We start from the raw sequence: 22,575 nt of genomic DNA on the forward strand, positions 1-22,575 counted from the left end.
CTACCTGTGTAGGCTTTCTGCATTTCTGAAAGAAATGTTTTCAAATATTGAGGAATTCAACAGTTACTGGCATTCTGTCTGCAATTGGGGAGAATTTGGGTAAGAAGACCAGACAGACAGACAGAGCTTGCACTGAGATACAGCCACTTTCTCTGTTCTCCCCATTGCACTGAAGATGTGCTGCCATTGAGTCAAATGAGACTTCAGCAAAGAATTGTATAAAGTGAAGTTCCAGTGTAGGCAAGCCCATTACAAGCACTCCTATTCTTTGGTTTCAGAGCAAGTAATCTCATCTATTTCTTTAGATGGTCTGAGTTCATCCTTGGGTTCTACTGCAAGGCAGTCCCTTGCTTTCATCTGTTGTGTGTCAGTATGTTCCTGTAAAAAGAGCATACCTCTTCCTTGATATTGCAGCAGCTGGGTGAGTTGATTATGTGCCCTCAGGCACTAGAAATTGCTTCAGGTACAACAGGGTGCTTCTTAATTTTTCCAAGCCATGGGGCTCAAATAGCCCATGCTTGCCTTGACCTCCTCTTGTGAGGTGCCAGCTATGTGTTGGAAACACCAGCATTGCAGCTGCAGCTTCTGTTGGCCAGGAGGCTTCAGCCTGCCAAGAACATCCAGAATATATAGTCCTTCTAAGCTACTGCCTCTTGCTGAGATGTCTTGTCCTATCCAGATGGTGGAGTCAGTGCAATTCATGAAGTTTTGAGGCTGCCATTGTTTGAGGATTTCCTTGAGAGATTGGTACCCTGTGAGATAAACAATGAGAGTGGCCCAAATTTTATCTTTTTTTTTCCCCCAGCACTGGTCAATGTGTGGGTCTGATGAGATTCGTGCTTTATGTTGGACATTCACCTAGTTCCTGACTAAGGAGCCCACACCACGGCACTGTCAATGTATGTGGTAGCTCTGTCACCTTGCTCAGGCCATGCTCACGGGCCAGCTGCTTTTGGGAGGCTAGTACAAGGCAATAGCTCTGGGCAGCTCAAGGCAGTGGGTGCCTGCCAGGGGGTGTGGGACCCCAATGCTTGCTGCAAGTACCCTGCTGTTGTCTTCTGTGAAGCAAAAGAGAAACTCATTTCTCAACATTTCACTATTTCTTGTTTTGAAAAACAACTCTGGAAAGACTTTTTCTGTGACAAATAGAATAGCACTATTGGTTTCCTCCATTGTTTTTTTTCCTCTGGTTCAGTTCGTATTCAGCTTTTGTTAAGGATTTTAGTTATTCTCTCAGAACACTTTCTGCAGAAAATTACGAATATAAAGAAGTTATGTACTTGACAAATGCTGACATCCACTTCTGAATATTTAGATAAATAAAAATTTATTCTGCCATAAAATATATCAGGGTTATTTTCAGAACAAAAAAGGTTTGTTATGGAAGCATGCAAGGAAATCTAATGAAGTACATATTTAATTACAGGATAGTATCTGTCGTGATTCAAGTTTTGATCCAAATCACTAATGCTACAGTGTTTCACCATAATTATGTATGACTTAAACTCAACTTCTAGATAACTTCCTTTAGGAGGAAGTTTTTCTCTCAGACAGTGTGACTCATTGGAACAAGTTGCCCAAGGAGGTTGTGGATGCTCCATCTCTGGAGTCATTCAAGTCCAGACTGGATGTGCCTCTGGGCAGCCTGGTTTGGTGGTGACCCTGCCTATGGCAAGGGCTTTGAAACTAGATGATCTTTGAGTCCTTTTCAACCCAGGCACACACCCACAACATCATTTTCTATGATTCTATTATATAATTCTATGATAATGCATGGAAGCTTACTAACATTCATGAATTACTATGAATACAGTCTGGGAGAAGAACTCATTCGTAACAACCCTGTGAGAAGGACTTAAGGATTCAGGTGCACAATAAACTGGACACAAGTCAGCAGCATGTGCTTGCAGCTTGGAAGGCCAACACTGTTCTGCGCTCCATCAAAAGAATAGTGGCCAGCAGGGAGAGGGAGGTGATTGTCCCCCTCTACTCTGCTCTTGTGAAGACCAGACTGGAGCACTGCATCCAGGTCTGTGTCTCCCAGTACAGCAGGGATGCAGAGCTGTTGGACTGGGTCCAGACAAGACCCACAGAGATTATCAAAGGGGCTGGAACACTTCTTTTATAAAGACAGATTGAGAAAGCTGGGCTTCTTTAGCTTGGGGAAGAGAAGGCTCCATATAGATGTCATTGTGGCCTTCCAATCATAAAATCATTTGGGTTGGAAGGAACTTTCAAAATCATCTAGTTCCAAACTCCGTGCCATAGGCAGAGACACCTCCTTCTAGACCAGGTTGCTCAAACCCCATCCAGCCTGACCTTAAATGCTTCCAGAAAGGGGGCATCCACAACTTCTTTTGTGCAGCCCGTTCCAGTGTCTCACCACCCTCACAGTAAAGAATTTCTTCCTACTGTCTGGTTTAAATCTACTATTCCATTTTATAACCATTTCCCCTTTTCCTGTCACTACATGCCCTTATAAAAAGTCCTTCCCCAGCTTTCTTGTAGGCCCTTTCAGGCACTGAAAGGCCACTATAAGGTCTCCTTGGAGTCTTCTCTTCCCTAGGCTGAAGAGCCCCAGCTCTCTCAGCCTGTCCTCATAGGAGAGGTGCTTCAGTCCTGTGACCATCTTCATAGCCCTTCTCCAGACTTGCCTCCAACAGCTCCACAACCTTTTTGTGTTGGGGGATTTAGTACTGGACACAGAAGTCCATGTGGAGTCTCACGAGAGCAGAGTAGAGGGGCAGGATCATCTCCCTTGACCTGGTGGTCACACTCGATGCAGTCCAAGGTATGGTGGCCTTCTGGTCTGCAAGCGCACATTGCTGGCTCATGTTGGATCTTTCCTCAACTGACACTCCTAAATCCTTCTTAGCACTGCTACTCTCAAGCCATTTTCCACCCAACCTGTGTCTGTGTTTGGGACTGTCCCAATCCAAGTGCAGGCCCTTGCACCTGGCTTGTTGAACTTCATGAGGTTGCCATGGGCCCACCTCTCAAGGCTGTCCAGGTCCCTCTGGATGTCATCCCTTCCCTCTAGTGTGTCCACTGCACTCAGCTACTCAGCTTGCTGTCGTCTGCAGACTTGCTGAGGATACACTTGATCTCACTGTCCGTGTTACCCACAAAACTGTTAAGTAACATCAGTCCCAACACCAATCCCTGAGGAAAGCCACTAGTCACCGGTCTCCACTTGGACACTGAGCTGTTGGTCACTGCTCTCTGAGTCTCATCCAGCCAATTCCTTATTCAATGAGTGATCCATCCATCAAATCCATTTTTCTCCAATTTGGTGACCAGAATGTCATGTGGGACAGTGTCAAACACTTTGCACAAGTCCAAATAGATGACATCAGTTGCAGTTTTTAAAGGGAAATTATAAACAGAAGAAAAATGAACTTTTTACATGGACAGATAGGGATAGGACAGGGCAAAGCAGTTTTAAACTGCAAGAGGAGAGATATAGATGAGAAAGTAGGAGAACATTTCTTAGTCAGGGCAGATCTCATTTTTTAACTTACATGGCTCTTTGACATCATGCCTACAGCAAAGGGTAAGAGAAATACTACAGAAGTACTGAAATGCAGTTTATTTTTCATATAAATGAGGAATGTGCCATGGTTTTCTTTCAGTAGAGGGAAGCGGGAAGAGATATATCCAAGAACTCCAGTTTTGAACTGGAATGAGCAGTTCAGATGCCTTGTATCAATGTACTGTATGACAAGCTTCCACAATCTTGTTCTGTTGAGATAATTTCTGTGAGAGTTTCTGCATAATTGTAGGAGAGATGTTTAAGCTTTTAAAACAAGTTTTATGAGGGAAGAGTGCCCTCTTAAATTCCCTCAAACAAGATTTATGTAGAACATTACTGCAGGATTTCCTCTTCCTTTTTTAATTCTTACCCCACACAGTAAAGCACTCCTTAATTTTGCTTTTTGTCCTTCATTTTCTTCTCTTTATCTCCTGTCCCCAGAAGAAAAAGAAAAACAAGATGGAAGGGGCTCAGGAGTGATGAAAAAGAGGTCTCATGTAATTATTTTCTTTCCTGAGTAATCCCTGCAGCTGCACAACACCGTGCTCTGTCACACTGACATGGACACAGAATGCATAAATGCTATCTTGCTGTACTTCACTTTTTACTTATTGGTTGCAACCAACAGTTTGCAATCTAGTGTTTTGTTATAGGCAGGCAGGCAGGCAGGCAATGGATTTGATCAAAGGATCATCTACAGCAGATGAGGTAACTGCACTGGATTCTTTGGTATGATGTGTAATGAAAGATGTGCAAATGCAGCATGAAGGACTGTTCATCTTGAGCAGAGTTGAGTTTCAAGGCTTGTTTGTCTAGAGTAGATGGGAATGGGCTGAAGTGGACAGCAGATATTAAGTTGTCATATGTTGAATAGATTGTGTGTTTGTTTCTGAAAGGGATGAAAAAGCAGAAGAGCTTTTAATTTTTTATTGTGCTACCAAGCAGTAGGTGGAACCATTAAGATGATGGAAAAGTCCTACTCAAGTTCTAGAAAAACTGAAATATCTGTTAAATTTTCAGGTGTTTCAGAAACACAAACAAATTAGATATTGTGGGTTTTTGGGTTTTTTGTTTGTTTGTTTGTTTGTTTTATATTTTTCATTCATGGGAGTGATTAAAAATCACTGAGAAATAAATTTCTGATGGATGAGACCTATCTTCTCCTCAGTATGTCAAGTGTTCTTTTTCTGTCTTTTTTGAAAATGATCCATTCTATCACTAGTCCATGAAAGAGTGTATACAAAATTGGCTTAACAGTGCAAAGAAAATAATGTTAAAAACACTGTACAGAAGACAAGAAATGAATAACATCTTAGTTTGTTTTTGTTTTTTTGTTTTTTTGTTTTTTTTTTCTCTATTTTTGCATTTTATTTCTGGAATCTTTCATGTTCATATGAAATTTGTACTTAAAATATTACCTAAAAAGGAACCTCAGATCTCTTACAGACCTGGGCATTAAACAGGAACTTATTGCTCCTACGTAAAAGCACTGTTGTATCTGTGATTTATTTGCTTTATATATTATTTCTCTACTTGTAATTACACCTGAAGGAGAGTCTTTTCCTATATATGTATATATATATACATAAAAATAATAGTGATTGTTGGATAAGGATAGTGTTGAATGTAGCTCTTTTTAAATCTCTGTGTGTTTTGTTTTTTTTTCTTTTACATACATAATTTACTCTTGGTGCGTCTTCAGCTCTGCAAGAGTCAACGCGATGAGAATTATTCAGGAGACAGTTCTCAGTCAGGTTAGAATGTTATCATTTACCTTTATATACTTCTGTCCTTGAAGTCGTGGCCAGTCTTTGCTGTGTTGTCTCCTCCTTCTGTGGAGCCTGTGCTCACAGAAAAAAGGCCAGCTGCTCAAATGTTGCACTATAATTGGGTTTGTAAAGTCAATAATAATTCAGTCTACTGTGCAGAGCGCTCAGAAGCAAGTTGTGTTGCTGTTTGTTGCATTAAAACACTGTATCTCATCTCAAAGCTGACATACCTTGTCACTTCCTGCTGCTTGAAATAAAATTGAAGCTGTGCCTATTTGTGCCAGAGTATCTGCCCTGTCTACAGTGTGCAGGCTGAAGCTAGTCATGTCCTATCAGCCCTGAGCACGGTGGTGGTGTTGCAGAACATCTGCACAGCCCTTGCTCTGTGTCTTAGGAAGCTCTGTTTACTTGCATACAGATTCAAGATCTCAGCCAAGAGCTGTTTGCAGAAGTTACTAACGGTGACTTCAGAAAGGAACATAAGAAGATAATCACTCCTTCCAGTGCTGTTTAAATAACACTTTTACCTAGACATCCCTGGTCTCCTAGAAGAGGCTCTAAAGGACAATTTGAGGTTTGCAATGGTCTTCTGTTGATCTGAGGTAGATGCAGCCCTACTGCCTTATTCTGAGAGAAAGGTCCTTGCACTTTGTTGCTTTCTAAACCCCAAGACCCTTCCCACAGCAAACACTGGGCAGCACTGCTGTGCATTATAAGGAAGCTTCTGATTTTCACTTGGGAGGATATAATGCACTGAGAGATTAGGAAGTGAATTCAAGACATTTACTGCTTTTCCAAGTAACATAAGAACATGTGGAAGCATTGGAGAATTTTGTGGTGCAGAATAAAATCTGCAAGGGAGGGTGAGAGGGGATAAGAGACCACGCATGCAATTTGATATCCTCATTATTGTTGTTGCCGTTAGAACGGATCCATGTTGTATTAAACGGTTTGCTGCTGTGTTGCTGTATTAAATGCAGGTTCTCTTTCTCACTGTTCCTCCTTTCCTAGTAATGGAGTCTGCAAACAGAGGAAGATGAGAACACCTGTGAATTAAGTTGCAGAATACTTCTCACTAGTTAACACAATGTAATTAGCATACTAATCTGTTTGAAAGATTTAGGTGTTTAGACTTTCTTGTTACTGTGACAAGCAAGACCGGAAAGAGGTATCATATAAGTCACACTGATAGCTATGGTACAATTAAAGCAAGTAGCCAAAAAGTCACAGGGACTGTTAGTCTGGGTACAGCACAGGTAAGACAGCCCCACATCTTTCTTGTGCTGGGGATCCCAGTGCTGAACGCTGTACTCCAGATGGGACCTCACAAAAGTGGAGCAGAGGAAAACCACCACCTCCCTCTCCCTGCTGGTCAGGCCACATCCTCACAAAATACTCAGTACGCGTGGATTATGTTTCTACCTTCAGTGCAAACTGGTTTAAACCTTCAAGTGCCTTAGGTATTAGGGAGAAACTATTTACTTGGAGGGTGGTGAGGCAGTGGCACAGGCCATAGAAGATGGGGGTCCTGTGTCCCTGGAGGAGTTCAAGGCCAGACTGGGGGTGACCCTTCCCTACCCATGGCAGGTGGGTTGGGACTGGATAGTCCTTAAGGTCCGTTCCTACCTAAGACATTCTATGATTCTACAATTCTTCGTGTTTTGTTACAAATCTGGATGGGAAGATTCCACTCACCTAGTGAAGGGTAATTTATTTTTTTTTTTAAATATTTTCAACTACTGTAGAGTAGCTCTTCTATGCCTGTTTCTCTCTCCAGATGGCAGCAGCAAAGTTTCCAGCTGGCTAGCTGACGTTTAAAACAAGGAGGGTTCTATTACCTCCAACTGCCACTTGCAGCTCTGTTTGTGTGTAAATGTTTGCTCTCACTCTAGTGTCTTTTGAAATCCTGCAAAAGTTAAGGTAGAAAAGGGATTTAGACTTGATCACACTAAATAAATTAATAAAATGTCATGCTTTAATAAATTAATAAAATGACATGTTTTAATTATGTAGCACTTAGATATCAATGGGAAAAGATGCTTTCAGTTTCTTCAGAGTGGACAAGGATAAATTCTTAAGGCAGGAACTGTATTCATGGTTTTTCATCATACTTTTAATTCAGCAGGACTGTATACTAATGCTTTGTTACAGAGGAGCTGCATATATACGGTCTTGACAAAGGTGATGATGGTTGGTCCTGATTCTTCACATAGTGGTTATCTCCCTTTGAAAGCTTTCTGTCATCTCTGATCTTTGAGTGGATCTCCGATACTCTGTGAATAGGCACTATGAAGATTTTTGCAGAGATACAGCGCTGTTGTTTTTGAGGGTAAAGGAGAGGGCAGACTGCATTGTGTTGGAGGAAAATTGCATTTTACAGAGTGCTCTTTTATATATAATTGAGGCATTTTTCAGTCATTTGTTTGAGTTTGTTTCATCTGGCTTTTCCATTTGTCTGAATACGAGGATTTCTATTTATTTTTTTGTTTTAGTAAGTGGCAATTTCAAGAATGACAGCTTGGTGCACAGTTAATTTCCACAGCAACTGGTTAATTGTTTGTAATTGTTCTCAATATGTTGCATTTTTCTTAAATAGCTTACGAATAATTACTGAAATTAAAAACAAAAGCTGTTTGAATATGGAGAGAGCAGATTAGTCCTTGTGCTGGGGCCAGGAGAGTGTTGGCTGAGATGGGATTTTTCTTGCTTGTCAAAATTTCTGGGCAGTTAAACTCAGGGTTGTCCAATGGTCAGTGGAGAGCAACAGGAAGGGTTGCTGGAGGGGTCCACTCTGAAGTAGAATGAAGTGTTCATGGGCATGCCACTGCCTATCTCTGTAACTACAGAAGGGTCTTTGATAGCTACCTCAGGCAAAGACAGGCTGGAGGACTGCTTTTAGGCAGCTGAAGTTAGGCAAAGTGAGCTCTCTGCTCCATTGATGGTCTTCTCCTTCTTCCACAGCATCTTTCCAGGCGTCCTTAGGCAAGTTGCTTGGTGTGCTCCAAGTTTGTATCTCGGTCCCTCATTCCCCAGTTCTGAGCTGTAGATTACAGTATTTCCCCCACTTACATGGTACAGTAAAGATTATTTAAATGGTGTTCAGAGTTTGGAAAAGCATTTACTACTGACACATTTTAAATGGTTTTATTTTGCATTTACAGAATCCCATTCCTTCAAATGCAAGAACAGAAGGAAAGACTCAGTTGATGTTAAGTCGATAACTTCACAAAGTAGTGATGGTAAGAAAATAGAAAACAGTTAGGAATAAGGTTAGAAATAAAGAACAGAGGCAGAAAAACACAGAGTGAAAGAGGAACCAGGCAGGTTCATGGGTGATTGATTGATCAGAGATTTCTTCAGTGTCTTACAACTTCTTTAAAAATTCTTTATTCTGAACTGCAAAGCAAAGCCCCAGCATGAGCATCAGTGTAACTGTGTTGCATGTCAGTGCATGGTGCCTTCAATGAGAGGATTGGTGGCTTCATTGGTGGAGGACATGGAGGGACTGATTTCTGCTGGTTACTTGAGAGCAGAGCTGCTCTTGATCCCACCTATGGCTGCCTGGCAGGCCTGGAATGGTGGTGGCAGAGATTTTCTCCTTCTTCAGTGTGTAGTGAGAGAAGCACACCTTATAGAGTGCAATAATGGGTTTCATTGGAGCAGCTGCAACACTGAAATGAGGGGGCTGCATTCTCTCACAGAAAAAGCTGTGGCTGACTCAAGTCCATAGGCAAACAAGGGCAGAGTGGGAGTTGCTGGGCATGAAGTACAGCGTAGTGTAAGTGTGTAAGTACAGCTTTCTTTCGGTATAGCTGAAGTGTGGGATGAATGGATGGATGGATGGATGGACGGACGGACGGACGGACGGATGGATGGATGGATGGATGGATGGAGAAAAACTGACAGCAGCAGTGAGAGGCAGCTGCATGGGAGGCAGCCTGCAATGCAGAAAAAGGAACAGCAAAGCAAAAAAGTGCAGAAGAAGAGATTCAGGAGAAACTAGTGGATTCTGGCATGCTGTTCCGTAATGGCTGCCTTTGGCACTGGATAAATGGTGTCAGATAATTAATTTATACTCTGCTATGCCTAAAAAGTGCTCTCTCTAATGCCAGCTCCAAGTTTACAGACCCGGCGGTACTCTTCTATGGCAAGGATCCACTCAATGACAATAGAAGCTCCTATCACAAAGGTGAGTCCTGAGCATTGCCTTTTCTGCGGGCTCAGAGTTTGAAGTTGCCCTTATAGGGAAATACATAGTTTTTGGCAGTACAGCCAGATCTTTACTGCATCTTGTATTTAACAAAATATTTGAAGTTAGACTTTCTTTTCTTAAACCCTTCTGCACCTCTCATTCCAAGACTTACTTATGAAGAAAAAAATAGAAAAGGTAAATAGGGTGTTTGTCCATGCTAGGTGCTCTGCCTGTGGCAGGAAAAGAAACCTGCTTTGTTGTCTGTGCTTGTATAGGAGAAAACGTACTTCACAGACTCATCTTTGCTTTTGCCATTGGTAATACAGCATACAGAAGAGGCATCCTCTGCACTGCATTCTGTCTCCTACTTTCTTGCACTCATTTCTTCACCATCCATGTTACACTGTCTGCTATCTCAAACCAGCTGCATGATAATTTATATCATCAAACAGTGCGCCTGCTATCTCCTGGCATGGTAAACTGGTAAAATCCAGTTTTTACTCTTCCAGCTCTTTGCTTCCCAGCACCTGCCTGTCCATTCCAGCAGCTAACTCCTCTCCTTCTCCACAAGCACAGCCTGTTGTGCCCCTGCAGCAGTTCTGACTGAGATTTTATCTGAGTCCGGGCATTGCCAGGAGCAGTCTTTAGGGTTGCTGCACCGTTGCTACTTTCCTGTATCACAGCTTACACATACTGTGAATGGCAACAAAGAGCCATCTTCTTCTCCCTTGTTCGCAGCTCAACTGTTGCTGCTCTCTGCCCTTTTTCACCTACACTGAGAAAATGAAGGCTTTACATCCATTGTGAGGATATCTGATTCATAGGTGTTTTTGTTTTTTCTTTTGCTTGGGACTAAATGATTTCTTCTGAGCAGCCTGGCTGTGCTGCAGAACTGTGATGTGGTTATATGTTGGTCTGCTTGCCTCCAACTATTCTTCATACCCTTCTGCTTTCACTTCCCAGGAGTCTGCTAGTAACAAACAACAGATGGGTACCAGGGACTCAAAGCACACAGTTACATTTTCAGAGTTTTAAAGGACTGAGGGAAACTACACAGTATTTGCTAGATGGGAAGTAGTGTAATTCAGTTAGTAATTTTACATAGCAAGAAAAATATTTGGTATTCACTCTTCCTTGCCTACCTCCCTAATCTGCTTTCAGGTTATTAACATAATTAATGCTGCCCAGGAAAACAGCCCCATCACTGTAGCAGAAGCCTTGGACAGAGTTCTAGAAATCTTGCGGACAGCAGAACTTTACTCCCCTCAGCTAGGTACCAAAGATGAGGATCCTCACACAAGTGATCTTGTTGGAGGTCTGATGACTGTAAGTAAAATTAGTAAAGATGAAATCACTGTTACCAGTGTCATGCATCACAGTTCAGTGATCTGCTACCACAAGCAGCTGAAGCAGAATTGTAATGTATCGCTGATTCACTTAAACGTTTTGGCTTACTTACCAGGATGTGGTAAGACACAGCTATGTCTCAGTCAGTTGGGTGCATTCATTCTCATACAGGAGTGAACACTGTCTCCGCTAGAAACTATATCATCTAATCTGTTTTGTCTCAAGTAGATACTTTTTAGAAACTCTAGAAACGTAGACGGAATTAGAGGGGTTGTTCTACAGCTACTCAACCTGACAACTAGATGAGAATAGTGGCTTTTACTTTCATCAAGGTATAACTTTGGTCCTCTAACAGTAGCAAAACTGCCTGCCAAAGACAGACTGCCTGGATTTCAACACGGATTGCCCCATTCTGTAATGAACACTGAGCTAATCCTTGTCAAAGTAAGGAGAAGGAAACAGAAAATAAATGATGGTGGTTAACGTGAATGATGAAATGCTGAGAGTGCGAATGGAGGGGTCAAGAAGGGCAGTACACTGTATGGTTGGTAATACCATTTCTGGAGGTCTCGTGCTAGTGTTCCTTGGATCCTTTCATGTCTGTTTTGAAAGAGTTTAAAGCAAGAATTACGCTTATAATTCTATTATAGTGCTACAAGTAGGAGCAGTACGTTCAGCGCCCAGGTGCAGCAGCTAAGAGGGAGCGTGTGTATAGTGTTTTAGCAGGTAATGAGACATGGAAATTATTTTTGCCACCTTGCCTCTAATAACATTGTTTATTTTAGGATGGCTTGAGAAGACTGTCTGGAAATGAGTATGTGTTTTCCAAGAGTAAGCCACCATTTTAAATTTCTCTTTGCATGTGTGATTTCATTTCTAAATGCTAATGACAGAGAAATTCATGCTAGCAGTGGGATGTATGTCTTCAGAAATGGTCATCTAAGTGACTGTAGAGCGAGTGTTGGACTGCCTCCATTCTGGGTCTGAAGCAGGTTCAAATAGCTAAAACAATGCATTTAAAATGTGGAAAATCAGACCAGAAACTTAACTAAATTTTCATTTGTTGATCTATTTCATTTATTTCCAGACAATCAGAAGTGACAAAAGCCACATATAGTGGGCTTTTACAAACTTTGTACTGTGAGGGAAGGAGTCATTTTTCTTAAAAGAATTGTTTTCTAAATAGAATACTGCATGTAAGAAGAAAAAATCCATAAATGCTGTAATTCCCAAATTCTATTTCAACAGATATGAACCTGAGCCATAGTCACCTTTCAGTGCCAAATACTATCAATGATGTTCCACCTTGTATTGCACAGCTCCTGGATAATGAGGAAAGCTGGGACTTCAATATCTTTGAATTGGAAGCTGTTACAAATAAAAGGTACTTGAATCCTTTCTCTGGGTGTCCATGAAACTGTCACTGAGGTGCTGTAGCATGAATTGCTCTACTCAGGAAAACTGAAGAAAGATATTGCAAGTCTGTGAGAGCTGTCTTCCTATTTTCTGTGTGCATGCATGTACATGTCCATACCACCTACAACATCTGCAAGCCAAGCATGCATCAGCTTTAGGATATATGCACAGGCCACAGGAAGCTTTTTGCAGGCTGTTGTCTTCCCTGACTTCATCTCCGACCCTCCCAGGTTCAACTCCTGTTCAACTCCTACTTGTTTGTCTCCCCCCAGCTTTCTCAGGTCACACCATCACAGCCCAGTGTTCTTGTGTTCTAGATGTCCCACCGATGCCCTCATTCCTGCTACTGCGCAGATGGTCGGGCTGCAAGCAAGCTGCTCCCCTCCATTGACTAAATCACCCTATGATTTTGTGAGCTGTGAGACAACTGTGGCTTTTGATTATAAGGACAGAAACTGGGCTAGAGGATAAGCCAGTGATAGGATCAAGAGCCTGAGATTGATTAATTGATTGTAATGATTGTAAGACGTAATCAATACAGTTTGCATATTGCCGACCTGATACATTCAGGAAGTAGGAATCTGTACCCATGGAGTAGTAAGATTATGTGAAACTCTAAGTTTTTGGCACTTTATCTTATTGTTTTTTAGACTTTGGGATGTGGCTGTGTTGAAATTGTGCTTTTTTCTCTTCAAAAGAAAATGTATTTTTGATTGATTGACAGATACTCAAAACACAAAGGAACAGAGCTTTTAAGCATTTTTATCTGAGTCTTCTTGAAGCCCAAGTTAAAATCTTAAGAATTGGTGAATCTGTAGTGGAACTGTGCCACTTTGCAAAACACATCAAATCTGAAAGAAGATGTAACCATTTGAAACCTAATTGATTAGGCTTTATAGAGGTTCAGGTGTGCAATAAAGGTGCTTAATATTCCCCCCACCTTTTATTGTTAAGGCCTTGGTTTCTTTGACAGAAACATCATTCTTTAGAAGTACTTACATTACAGCAGTGCTATTTTCTGTTGTTGTTTTCTAGGCCACTAGTATATTTAGGCTTAAAAGTTTTTGGCCGGTTTGGGGTCCCTGAGTTTTTGAACTGCTCAGAAGCCACACTGCGAGCATGGCTGCAGGTGATGGAAGCCAACTACCACTCCTCCAATGCATACCACAACTCCACGCACGCTGCGGACGTCCTGCATGCTACTGCCTTCTTTCTGGGAAAGGAGAGAGTTAAGGTAAAACTGTTGCCAGGAGCTAGCAGTTGGGTATGCTTGCTCAGGTGCCACACTGAACTGCCATTTTATATGCATCATTCAAAGTCATTTGTTTACTCAAATAATGGTCCGGGATCCATAAAGTTACTCTGCCCTCGAAATCTTTTCCTGTGATGCCTGCAGGCCCACACAGTTTCTCTGAAGTCTGTTGATAGGAGGAAGGAATTTATACTTACAACTAGTGACAGTAAAGGAAAAAAAAATCTTTTCTCTCTATTATTAACTGACTGTTGGTTCTTTGTAAAGCTTTGCAGAACATACAAGGTCTGTAGGAGTACTGTTAGTATAGAGCCATTCAGAGAGATGTGCAAAGTGGAAGTGTGCACAAGAGGGTGTTGTTAGGTGACAATACAGTAAAATGTAAATTAATAAAGTAGGGTTTGGGCGAGGATAGAGGACTTTGGAGAAGATAACCAGTGTGCACAGTGAGTGAGAAATGACTGCAAGGAGGTGCGTCCCTGCGCTCGAGCTGAAGGTTGTATATTTGTGAGTACACAGAAATGATCATAAATTATTTTGTCGTAATTTTTGTGCCATGTCATGATCTCTCTCTCATCTGTAGGGAAGCCTTGGCCACTTAGATGAAGTGGCTGCATTGATAGCAGCCACCATTCATGATGTAGATCACCCTGGACGGACCAACTCTTTCCTGTGCAACGCAGGCAGTGAATTAGCTGTCCTTTACAATGATACTGCTGTGCTAGAGAGCCATCACACAGCACTGGCATTTCAGCTGACAGCTAAGGACAGCAAATGCAACATTTTCAAGAATATTGATAGGTGGGTCTGCTGGAGTAGGGCAGTATGTCTGCATGGGTTTGTTGTTTGGGGTTTTCAGTCTGGGGCAGATAAGAGCCTAACTTTTGAACCAGGAAATGTAATTTGAATGGAGACATTGATAACTAACCTTTTCAGAATCCCAAGTAAACATAAAATAGGTTTTGATTCCTCCACCCCCTGTGCTCTGCATTTTGTCGCACCATATGTTTTGTATTATTTGGAAGCACATGGGTATTTGGTAATCCTTGATGGACTGCAGTGGCATGGTGCAGCTGGCAGGCCCTTCAAACCCTGCACCTTCCATAGCCATGAAAGCATCAGCTCATGTGGGTGAGCCGTGTTTTCAACAGTCTGGGAAGGGACAAGGGAAGGACAAGGTTCTGTCTGGCAGGACTGTGAGCAAGAACTACTTTTGTTTCCTAGAAATCACTATCGGACATTGCGCCAGGCCATTATTGATATGGTTCTGGCAACAGAGATGACAAAGCACTTTGAACACGTGAACAAATTTGTGAACAGCATCAACAAGCCAATGGCATCTGAGGAGACCACCTCACATGTAAGTGTCTGCATGACTTTGCACCTTTCGGCTTTTCAGTGAAATTTCTCCAACACAACATAAGGTATCATTTCATTCACACTGAGTGAACTTGCCTGAAGGACACAACTGGAATTGTGATCTCACACTTCAGTGTATGAAAAAATACGTCCTTAAATTTTCTATGCATGTCTGGACACTGCATTTAGCTTACTTCTATTTTATAAGCCTTGCTCTCAAAGCTATTTTGTGATCCCGGGACATGGAAGTAGATGCTTTTGTAATGCAAAAAAAAAAAAACAACACCTGTGCCTACAATCCTGCCTCTGAGCAGAGGGACCTCTCTAAGCCTAGGGCTCTAACTGAGGAAACTGCAGTTTTGTTCCTATGCAATCAGGAGTCTTCAAGCCCTGAAGAACAACTGTTGCTTGCTGACATCTCTCCACCCCAGCCCCATTTCTGATTTCATCAAAAGCAATCTGGGCCATTTTTCTTGTCAATTCATGCACATTAATGCTCCACAGCCAGCCCAGGCCTATTTCATGCGTTATCTATGTGTTTACTAGCTCAGGATCCTCTTTGCCTTCATTTGTTGCCTCTTGAGGTTGAACATTGTCTGACATGGTTCGCCTGGCAGTGTAACTCACTTAAACAAAGATCATCTTATCACCACTCGGGTGAAAGAAGCATTTAATTAGAAATGGGAATAAGTAATAAGGTAAAGTTCAGTTATATTTAAAAATTAAAATAGCTTCCATTACTTCCCCATAACTCAACTTTTTCCTCCATAAACTGTCATGGATGCAGAAACCAATCAGGGCTGGTGAGGTTTATGACTTCAGAATGACTTTAACTGGCCTGCCTGTAAGGACCACTGAGTTCCATTCTCCCAGCAGACTGAGCTGGAAATCACAAATGCATCTGAATTTCACTGGCTTTGTGTACTCTTTGTACTGTTAGTCCCTAGCGCTTCCAAGCTCTGGAGGGCTCACTGGATGTGGCACTGTGTCTGACTTTGCCTGATGCATCTGTGCTGCCAGAACTCACAGGCGCAGGACAATGGTTAAGCACCACAGAGGTCTCCATCACTGTTCTGCATCGTGCTGCCATCACACCACCTAAGCAGAGGGATAGGCCAGCCAAGACAGCAGCGATTCCACCTTACATAAAAGCACGCAGGACAATAATGCCTCACTTAGCAGAATCAGCCACTTTCAGATTTCTCTGCCTGTGCTTAAAACATGTGCCAGACAGCAAATTGCTCCAACTTCTGAAAAACTCCAATTTCTGAAAAGCTCTCTGAGTTGGCAAAGGGGAATTGGCACTCTCAGATAGCACTGCATGTCTCCCTTTGGCAGATCAGATGTATTTCTCCACCTCCTTCCTTAAGAAATGTCTACGTTCTGGCATCCCTGTCTGTAGGATTGGTTCACAAGTCCCATTGAAACCACGGTGTTTCCAAGCTCCAAATGCAGTCCTGAGAATCTTACTTCTGTTACATTAATGCATCTGTTCTAACAGTTCCTAAACAGCTTGTTTGCTGTATTTCCTATTCCAATCACCACAGCTTACCTTTAGAAAACATGTTGTTTTGTTTTGTTTTGCTTTTTTTTAATTCAGCCTCCTTTATCTTATCTGGCTTTTTAAAAACATACTTGAGTTAGAAGCAACACAAGTGTAGCAAAAGCCAGACATCTTAGAGATTTGGTTTTTTTCCCTAGTGTAGGTTGTTCTGTTCCTTATTTTTAATGGTGGCTCTTTTAATCTTTTTAATCTTGAACAGCAGTGTACAAGCAGGTCTAATCTAGCAGCTCTTTGCTGGGCTGCCCATGCTGAAAAAATTAACTGCTAAACATAAAGTTAAAAGATTAATGCTGAATTGGCAACTGCAAAGTATCTGCCCATAAACCACGAAGACATTAACTTAGCAGTGGTGGTAAAAAGTATTTATGTTCAATTTTTGACTCAGAGTTGAATTTAGCAGTGAAGGGAGACCATAATTACACAAATGTATTATTTTGAGTATAGCATTAATGCCATGTCGAGCTGACGTAGAGGCTTTTTATTACTCAGTAAGGAACATAAGATACCTGTGCCCTTCTAATCTATTCAGGACCCAGAAGATGATGTCACAGCAGACATTTCACAAATGCTCAGTTCCCTTCATTCATTCTCCACAGACTTCAGTGGACGCTTCAGTATGTGGCTGCCTTGTAAAAGCAGAGACTGTCTGCCCTCAGTCTGCCACTACTCCATTCTCCTACTGTTAATCTCCTAGATTAGGTGAGGTTCAAATTTAGCAGGTACCAAAGACAAAGCCTAAGGTACAAAGTCCAGCACAAAAAGGGGCAAGTGTCATCAAAAACACAGTGGAACTGAGTGGCATACACTTGCTTTTCTGCCTCTAAAAGAAACTGTGCAAATCAAATCACTCCTCTGTGCCTGCCTCAGTTTAATTTGTGAATTAAATCAGAACACATCCACCTGTATGAAGCAGTCTCCTCATCAGAGCCCCCAAACTCTAAACACAGCAGTGACAATGTTTTGTCAGCTTGCTGTAGATGGATGACTCCCTGCTCCGATCCAGTTCCCAAAAGGCAAGGGCGACCTACCCTAACTAACAGAGCCTCTATTTATTTCACAAAATACATTATTTCTGCGAACCTCCCAAACTACTACCAGTGGTGCTGCTACCGTCAGCTACTCTGCAAGGCTGCTGTTCTCAGACATTGCTTTCTCCTCTGACTTCCTGGTACTCTGCATGGAGGGAGAAAGCACCAGGCTGGGTACCTACCTGCCACATAAGCACTGCTAATAATGATACATTTACTCCTAGCAGGGATGCTGGCCATCAGTATTTATAATCAACTCTCTGTTACAGAGTGAAGGCAGTGACTGTGAATGTACAGCCAACATGAAGAACTTTCCAGATAACCAAACACTGATCAAGCGTATGATGATTAAATGTGCAGATGTAGCAAATCCATGTCGTCCCCTAGAACTATGTATTGAATGGGCAGGGAGGATTTCAGAGGAATATTTTGCACAGGTATGTACATTTTTATCACTGGATTACTATCCTGTGTAAGAAGGCGGCTATTAGCACTGTTGTTCCAGTGGAATCTGTCTGGCATCACCATGGACCCTACAGTTGTTTTCTCCCCATTCATGAGAAGAATTCACTCCAAAGTTAGTTCATTTGTTTCTTCTGAAGCTTGTGGTACAGAATGGTAGAAAGGCTTTATACATCATACTTTCTCTATCTAACAGAAACCAAGTTACTTGATTAACTTCAGTAAATTTATTTGTCTAACATTCAATCATCGTCGCTGTTCTAGCTTCTGGTCCCAGTCAATACCTGCCCTGAACAGAGCATGACGAGCAATTCCATGCCTGACGAACCCTTCAGCTGAATCTGATGCTGACACTTTCTCTTCTGAGATGGTACCTGAAGGATCATTACCATAGGCAGAGGATGGGGCAGGCCAGTATACAGGCACATGGGCATAAAAATGCTTAAATTGCATGGGATCCCTAAGAACAAAACTGGAAGCCCAGTTTCCTTTCTTAATACTTCATTTTTTTAACACAAACAGAAGTGTCTTTGCAGTGAAACACTCTTTAGGTTTTGTATTTTGAGTAAGTGTTTTCTTAGCTTTTATTTGCTGCTAATGGCATGGAAACCTACAGCTTGGAATAGAGAGACAGAAGGATAGATGGAAGTCCTAGCATGCCTGCCATGCAAATTCAGAGCATAAAGACAATAGTTGTTACTGGGAGGAAAGAATATTAGTGAATAGGACCTGTTAATTTTATTTTAATCCTCCTGAATACATTTGATTGTTTTCAGAGCAAGATAAAGGATTGCTTTGAGGTGCACCTGTCCAGCCTCCACGGTAGCATACTAGCAAGCAAGCTAGTTTTAAATTGCCAATCTTGGGCAGTAGCAAGCCTACAGCAGTATAAGGTGTTGAGAACTGCTCTCCTTTTCATTCACCTCATCTGGTAATTTTGGGGCTGCTTTGCTGCCAAGTCCAGTATTCAGTTTTGACAAAAGTACTTCACTTGTGTGTTACAATTGTGATTGGGCTGGTTGGCTCCACCACCACACTAAGAACAACACAGTCAGCCCTCTTACATTTATGGGCAGTTAAAAGGCATATTCTGACTTCTGTTTAACACGAGAGAAGCAAAGTTCAGCAGCAACATCCCTCTTACTTAAAAGATAAATGTTTTGGAACAGCAGACATAGCTGTGGAAGAGTTCAAATCTGTTCTTTGCTAAGGGACTCTGAAACTCCATTTTCCATTTTTAACTGGTGTGCCCCAATCACGAAATTACAGTGTTCTGTCTTACTTGAGCTAAGAACAGTCACAGCACCCCAGCAGCAGTACTTGCGGGTGGAAGAGATGTTAATTTTAGTCCCTGTTTCAGAGGAAGTAAAGCACAGGAAGTTCACCTTTGGGGTTCAAACTTTTGTCTGAAGCCTCCCACTGCAATTCACTTAGTCCCAGGGACCTGGGACTGGCCTTTGCTCTTCCAACATGGAAGGCAGGAAAGCTGCAGAGGCTAACTGGTGTTTCATTTTCTTAGACAGATGAAGAGAAGAGACAGGGTCTCCCTGTTGTGATGCCAGTATTTGATAGAAATACCTGCAGCATTCCCAAGTCTCAGATTTCCTTCATTGATTATTTTATAACAGACATGTTCGATGCATGGGATGGTAAGTAGTTCTCCATCTTTTTCCTGGCTCTGAGGCAGCAATTTGTACAGATTAAAAAGAATAATCTCAAACTAGCCATTAGTCTGTTTTTCCACAGGGGCAGCACAGTATTTAGTATACAACCTTCAGTCTGCAGTACAGCTTGATGTTGAATTTGGTTTCTGTCACCATGCAGTGTGAACTTCCCATTTCACAAAAGCTGAGTACTTACCAATTATGTAAAGAGAGAAGGAATAGTAGCTTAAATATAAGTTTTTCTATCTAGGTCTTTTTTTCCTGAAAAGCAGAAACCAACATCAAAGTATTTGCATGATAGGAATAAATGGCTAAACTCCTTATAAACTAAGAAAGGGATTCACTTGAAGGAGAAAGACTGAAAAAAATCTTTCCCTGTTAGCATTACAAGAGATAGGAGAATGCTGGTTTTAGACAAGGCTAGGCTGTTCTGCTGTACTTTTTGTACACGTAGCAAAATTGTTCCTCTGTTTCAGCATTTGCACACCTGCCTGTTTTGATGCAACACTTGGCCAATAACTACAAACACTGGAAAATGCTGGATGAGTTAAAATGCAAGAGTCTCAGGCTTCCATCAGAAAACAACAACTGACACTAAAACAAGAAAAACAGACCTCCCAATCTACCAGTTCCACTGTGAATTGCTTACTAACTTGGATACAACGGGGATAGTGTTTCCTTTCAAGTGAAACTAGACTGTTTGTGAAGAACAAAGTATTTTATCTACCATTTTTAAGCTTCTCTGAATTCCACACAAAAATATTTTCAAAAAGGCCATAAACAAGTGCACTTTGGAAATATCATTTTATGGCAGATAAGGTACTTCCAAAACTAATTTCTAGTAACAAATATAAATCTGTCGAATCTTGAATCAAATGCAACTGTATCCGCTAACACTTCACACAGCTGTTCCTCAGAAACAGGTAATCTAGTCACCAGGAAAATAGTAAGTTGAAAAACAACCATAAACGCTTCTCAGTTACCTAGCATAAATCTGCTCCAATTCTGCCAATGTTCTTTAGCTCTTTCAACCACAGCTGTAGAGAGAGCATGCACAGTAGAACAAGTAAACCTCAAGAAACTGGGCACACTAAAAACAAACCCAGCACCGTTAAAAGCAAAACTTTCATTACAGACAATATAAACCTGCCCTTCCTTTTCTATATAAGAAGTGAAATTCCTGTAAATTGGTTATACAGCGGAGGAAAATAAGCAAGTTCTGTGTAATTGGTGCCATCCGCATTTTTCTTTGCCATCTTAGATGTTAACATGTGATACTTTGTCAAGTTTTACATATAAACCATTGTGGCAGTTGATTGACATCTCTTTTTATAATGTGATGGTTGTACATGGTCATCAATTTTATTAAACTGATCTAAGCTTTATGACAAGCCATATATTATGCTACATACTTATCAGATGAACCTTCACCTCTAAAAGTTTCCAGGTTACAATTTATAACAGCATTACAGTTTGTACTGCTTCTTCCTTCCTAACAAAATGCTGCTTTGTTTGGTCATGTAAAAAAAAAAACAAAAAACAAAAAAACCCCACAACATTCCAAAAGTTGTAAATAAGTCAGAAAGCAGACATAGTTTTTCATTGGTTTTAAATATGAAATTTATGCTAAAGCTTCCTAAGCACAAACGTGTATTTTTGTACATCTCATTTTAAACACATGCAGACCATGAACATGAGTTCAGATTTTAGACTGTTCTCAGATTATTCAATTAAAAATGGCAGAACTGCTGATTTTTAAACACTTTGCACTGCGGGCAAAAGCATCAAATCAGTGACTTGAGTTGAAATGAAGGGTCTCAAGGCAGACTCTTTTCCACACCCTTACACTGTATCTACAACTGAACTAAGAAAGAAATACAAGGAGCTTAGATAGCTGTGGAAGAAAAGTGACCGTGATTGTTTACTGCAGGTAGCTTATGTAATGTGCCAACCTTTTTTGTATGTTTTGTACCAGGTTTGGAAAACAAAATGAAACATTGATAAAATGTATGTGCAGAAAAAAATGTATATAAGGTATATTTTTGTTAGAATTGTAATAGAATCATACTTTTGGTTGCTATGTGTTAAAATGCTGCACTGTGTATATCTGAAGAATGGTGTTTCTGGTGAAAGATATATAGTAAGAAATAATGAATATATATGCAACATTTTTTCAATGGATTTTTATTCAGATGAGTTGAACCTCTGTTTTTTATACAGTAAACTGCTTTTACCATTCCTTTATCTAGAACTAGTGCTCTCAGTGGTTGTATCTTAACTATTCCAATGACTGAATGCTCACTGCAGCATGCATTAGAGAAAAGAATTTAAACTTCCAAAACTTTGTCCTCTTAATTTATTAAATGCTGTAAGATCATACTGCGTAACTGTAAGACCATAACCATGTAAAACATTTTAATTCAGTATTGTCATATCTCTGTCACACAAAGAGGAATGTCAATGGTAGAAGGGACGTAAGAAATAAAGTTCAGTCTCAGTACCCGAGTTAAAGCATTAATGTGAAATATTTGTTGCCACATCCTGTGTATTTTTTTACCCAAAGTAAAAAAGTAATTCATGTGGAGTATTACTCCTCTGTAAGAGTAGAAGAAATAAGCATGAATTGATCTTTATGTACCACTTTTTTCAGACTCCTACCTGTCCCAGTGACTAAGTCTGTTGCTTCATACTGTTATCAGTACATACATGCTTAAATTGCCTCTTTTCTCTGTATCGATATTAAGGCTATTTCTGACAAAGACATTTACTTTCACAAGAACATACAGAATTCTGCTTTACTGAGATCTGGAAATAGAAATTTAAAAGGAATCATAAAAACAATGAAACGCCCATTGCCCTCCAAACTTTTCACCAGCTTTGCAGCCCTCCTTTGGACACTCTCCTTATCTTGTGTGATTACAATGGCATCCAGTGCAGGAGGTGAGGCCACAGAGCACAGAGCAGAGTGGCACAACCCCTCGCCTCGCTCA

At 41.1% G+C, this 22,575-nt stretch overlaps 1 protein-coding gene across 3 annotated transcripts in view; it reads left to right on the plus strand.

Moving 5' to 3' along the window:
• The window catches only part of PDE8B (phosphodiesterase 8B), a 75,877-nt gene extending 55,063 nt beyond the window's left edge, over positions 1-20,814 (plus strand). For all 3 annotated transcript variants that reach the window (XM_052670192.1, XM_052670190.1, XM_052670191.1), the window contains 12 exons: positions 5,235-5,286; positions 8,463-8,540; positions 9,414-9,490; positions 10,655-10,819; positions 11,626-11,671; positions 12,089-12,224; positions 13,292-13,490; positions 14,092-14,309; positions 14,733-14,868; positions 17,729-17,896; positions 19,441-19,570; positions 20,062-20,814. In XM_052670192.1, coding sequence (XP_052526152.1) covers positions 5,235-5,286; positions 8,463-8,540; positions 9,414-9,490; positions 10,655-10,819; positions 11,626-11,671; positions 12,089-12,224; positions 13,292-13,490; positions 14,092-14,309; positions 14,733-14,868; positions 17,729-17,896; positions 19,441-19,570; positions 20,062-20,177 — 1,521 coding nt within the window. In that variant the 3' untranslated portion in view covers positions 20,178-20,814. The remainder of the gene's footprint in view (positions 1-5,234; positions 5,287-8,462; positions 8,541-9,413; positions 9,491-10,654; positions 10,820-11,625; positions 11,672-12,088; positions 12,225-13,291; positions 13,491-14,091; positions 14,310-14,732; positions 14,869-17,728; positions 17,897-19,440; positions 19,571-20,061) is intronic.
• Positions 20,815-22,575: the final 1,761 nt, after the last annotated feature.

The sequence above is a fragment of the Tympanuchus pallidicinctus genome, unplaced genomic scaffold (genome assembly GCF_026119805.1).
Source record: "Tympanuchus pallidicinctus isolate F22 unplaced genomic scaffold, pur_lepc_1.0 scaffold9, whole genome shotgun sequence".
Classification (NCBI taxonomy): Eukaryota; Metazoa; Chordata; class Aves; order Galliformes; family Phasianidae; genus Tympanuchus; species Tympanuchus pallidicinctus.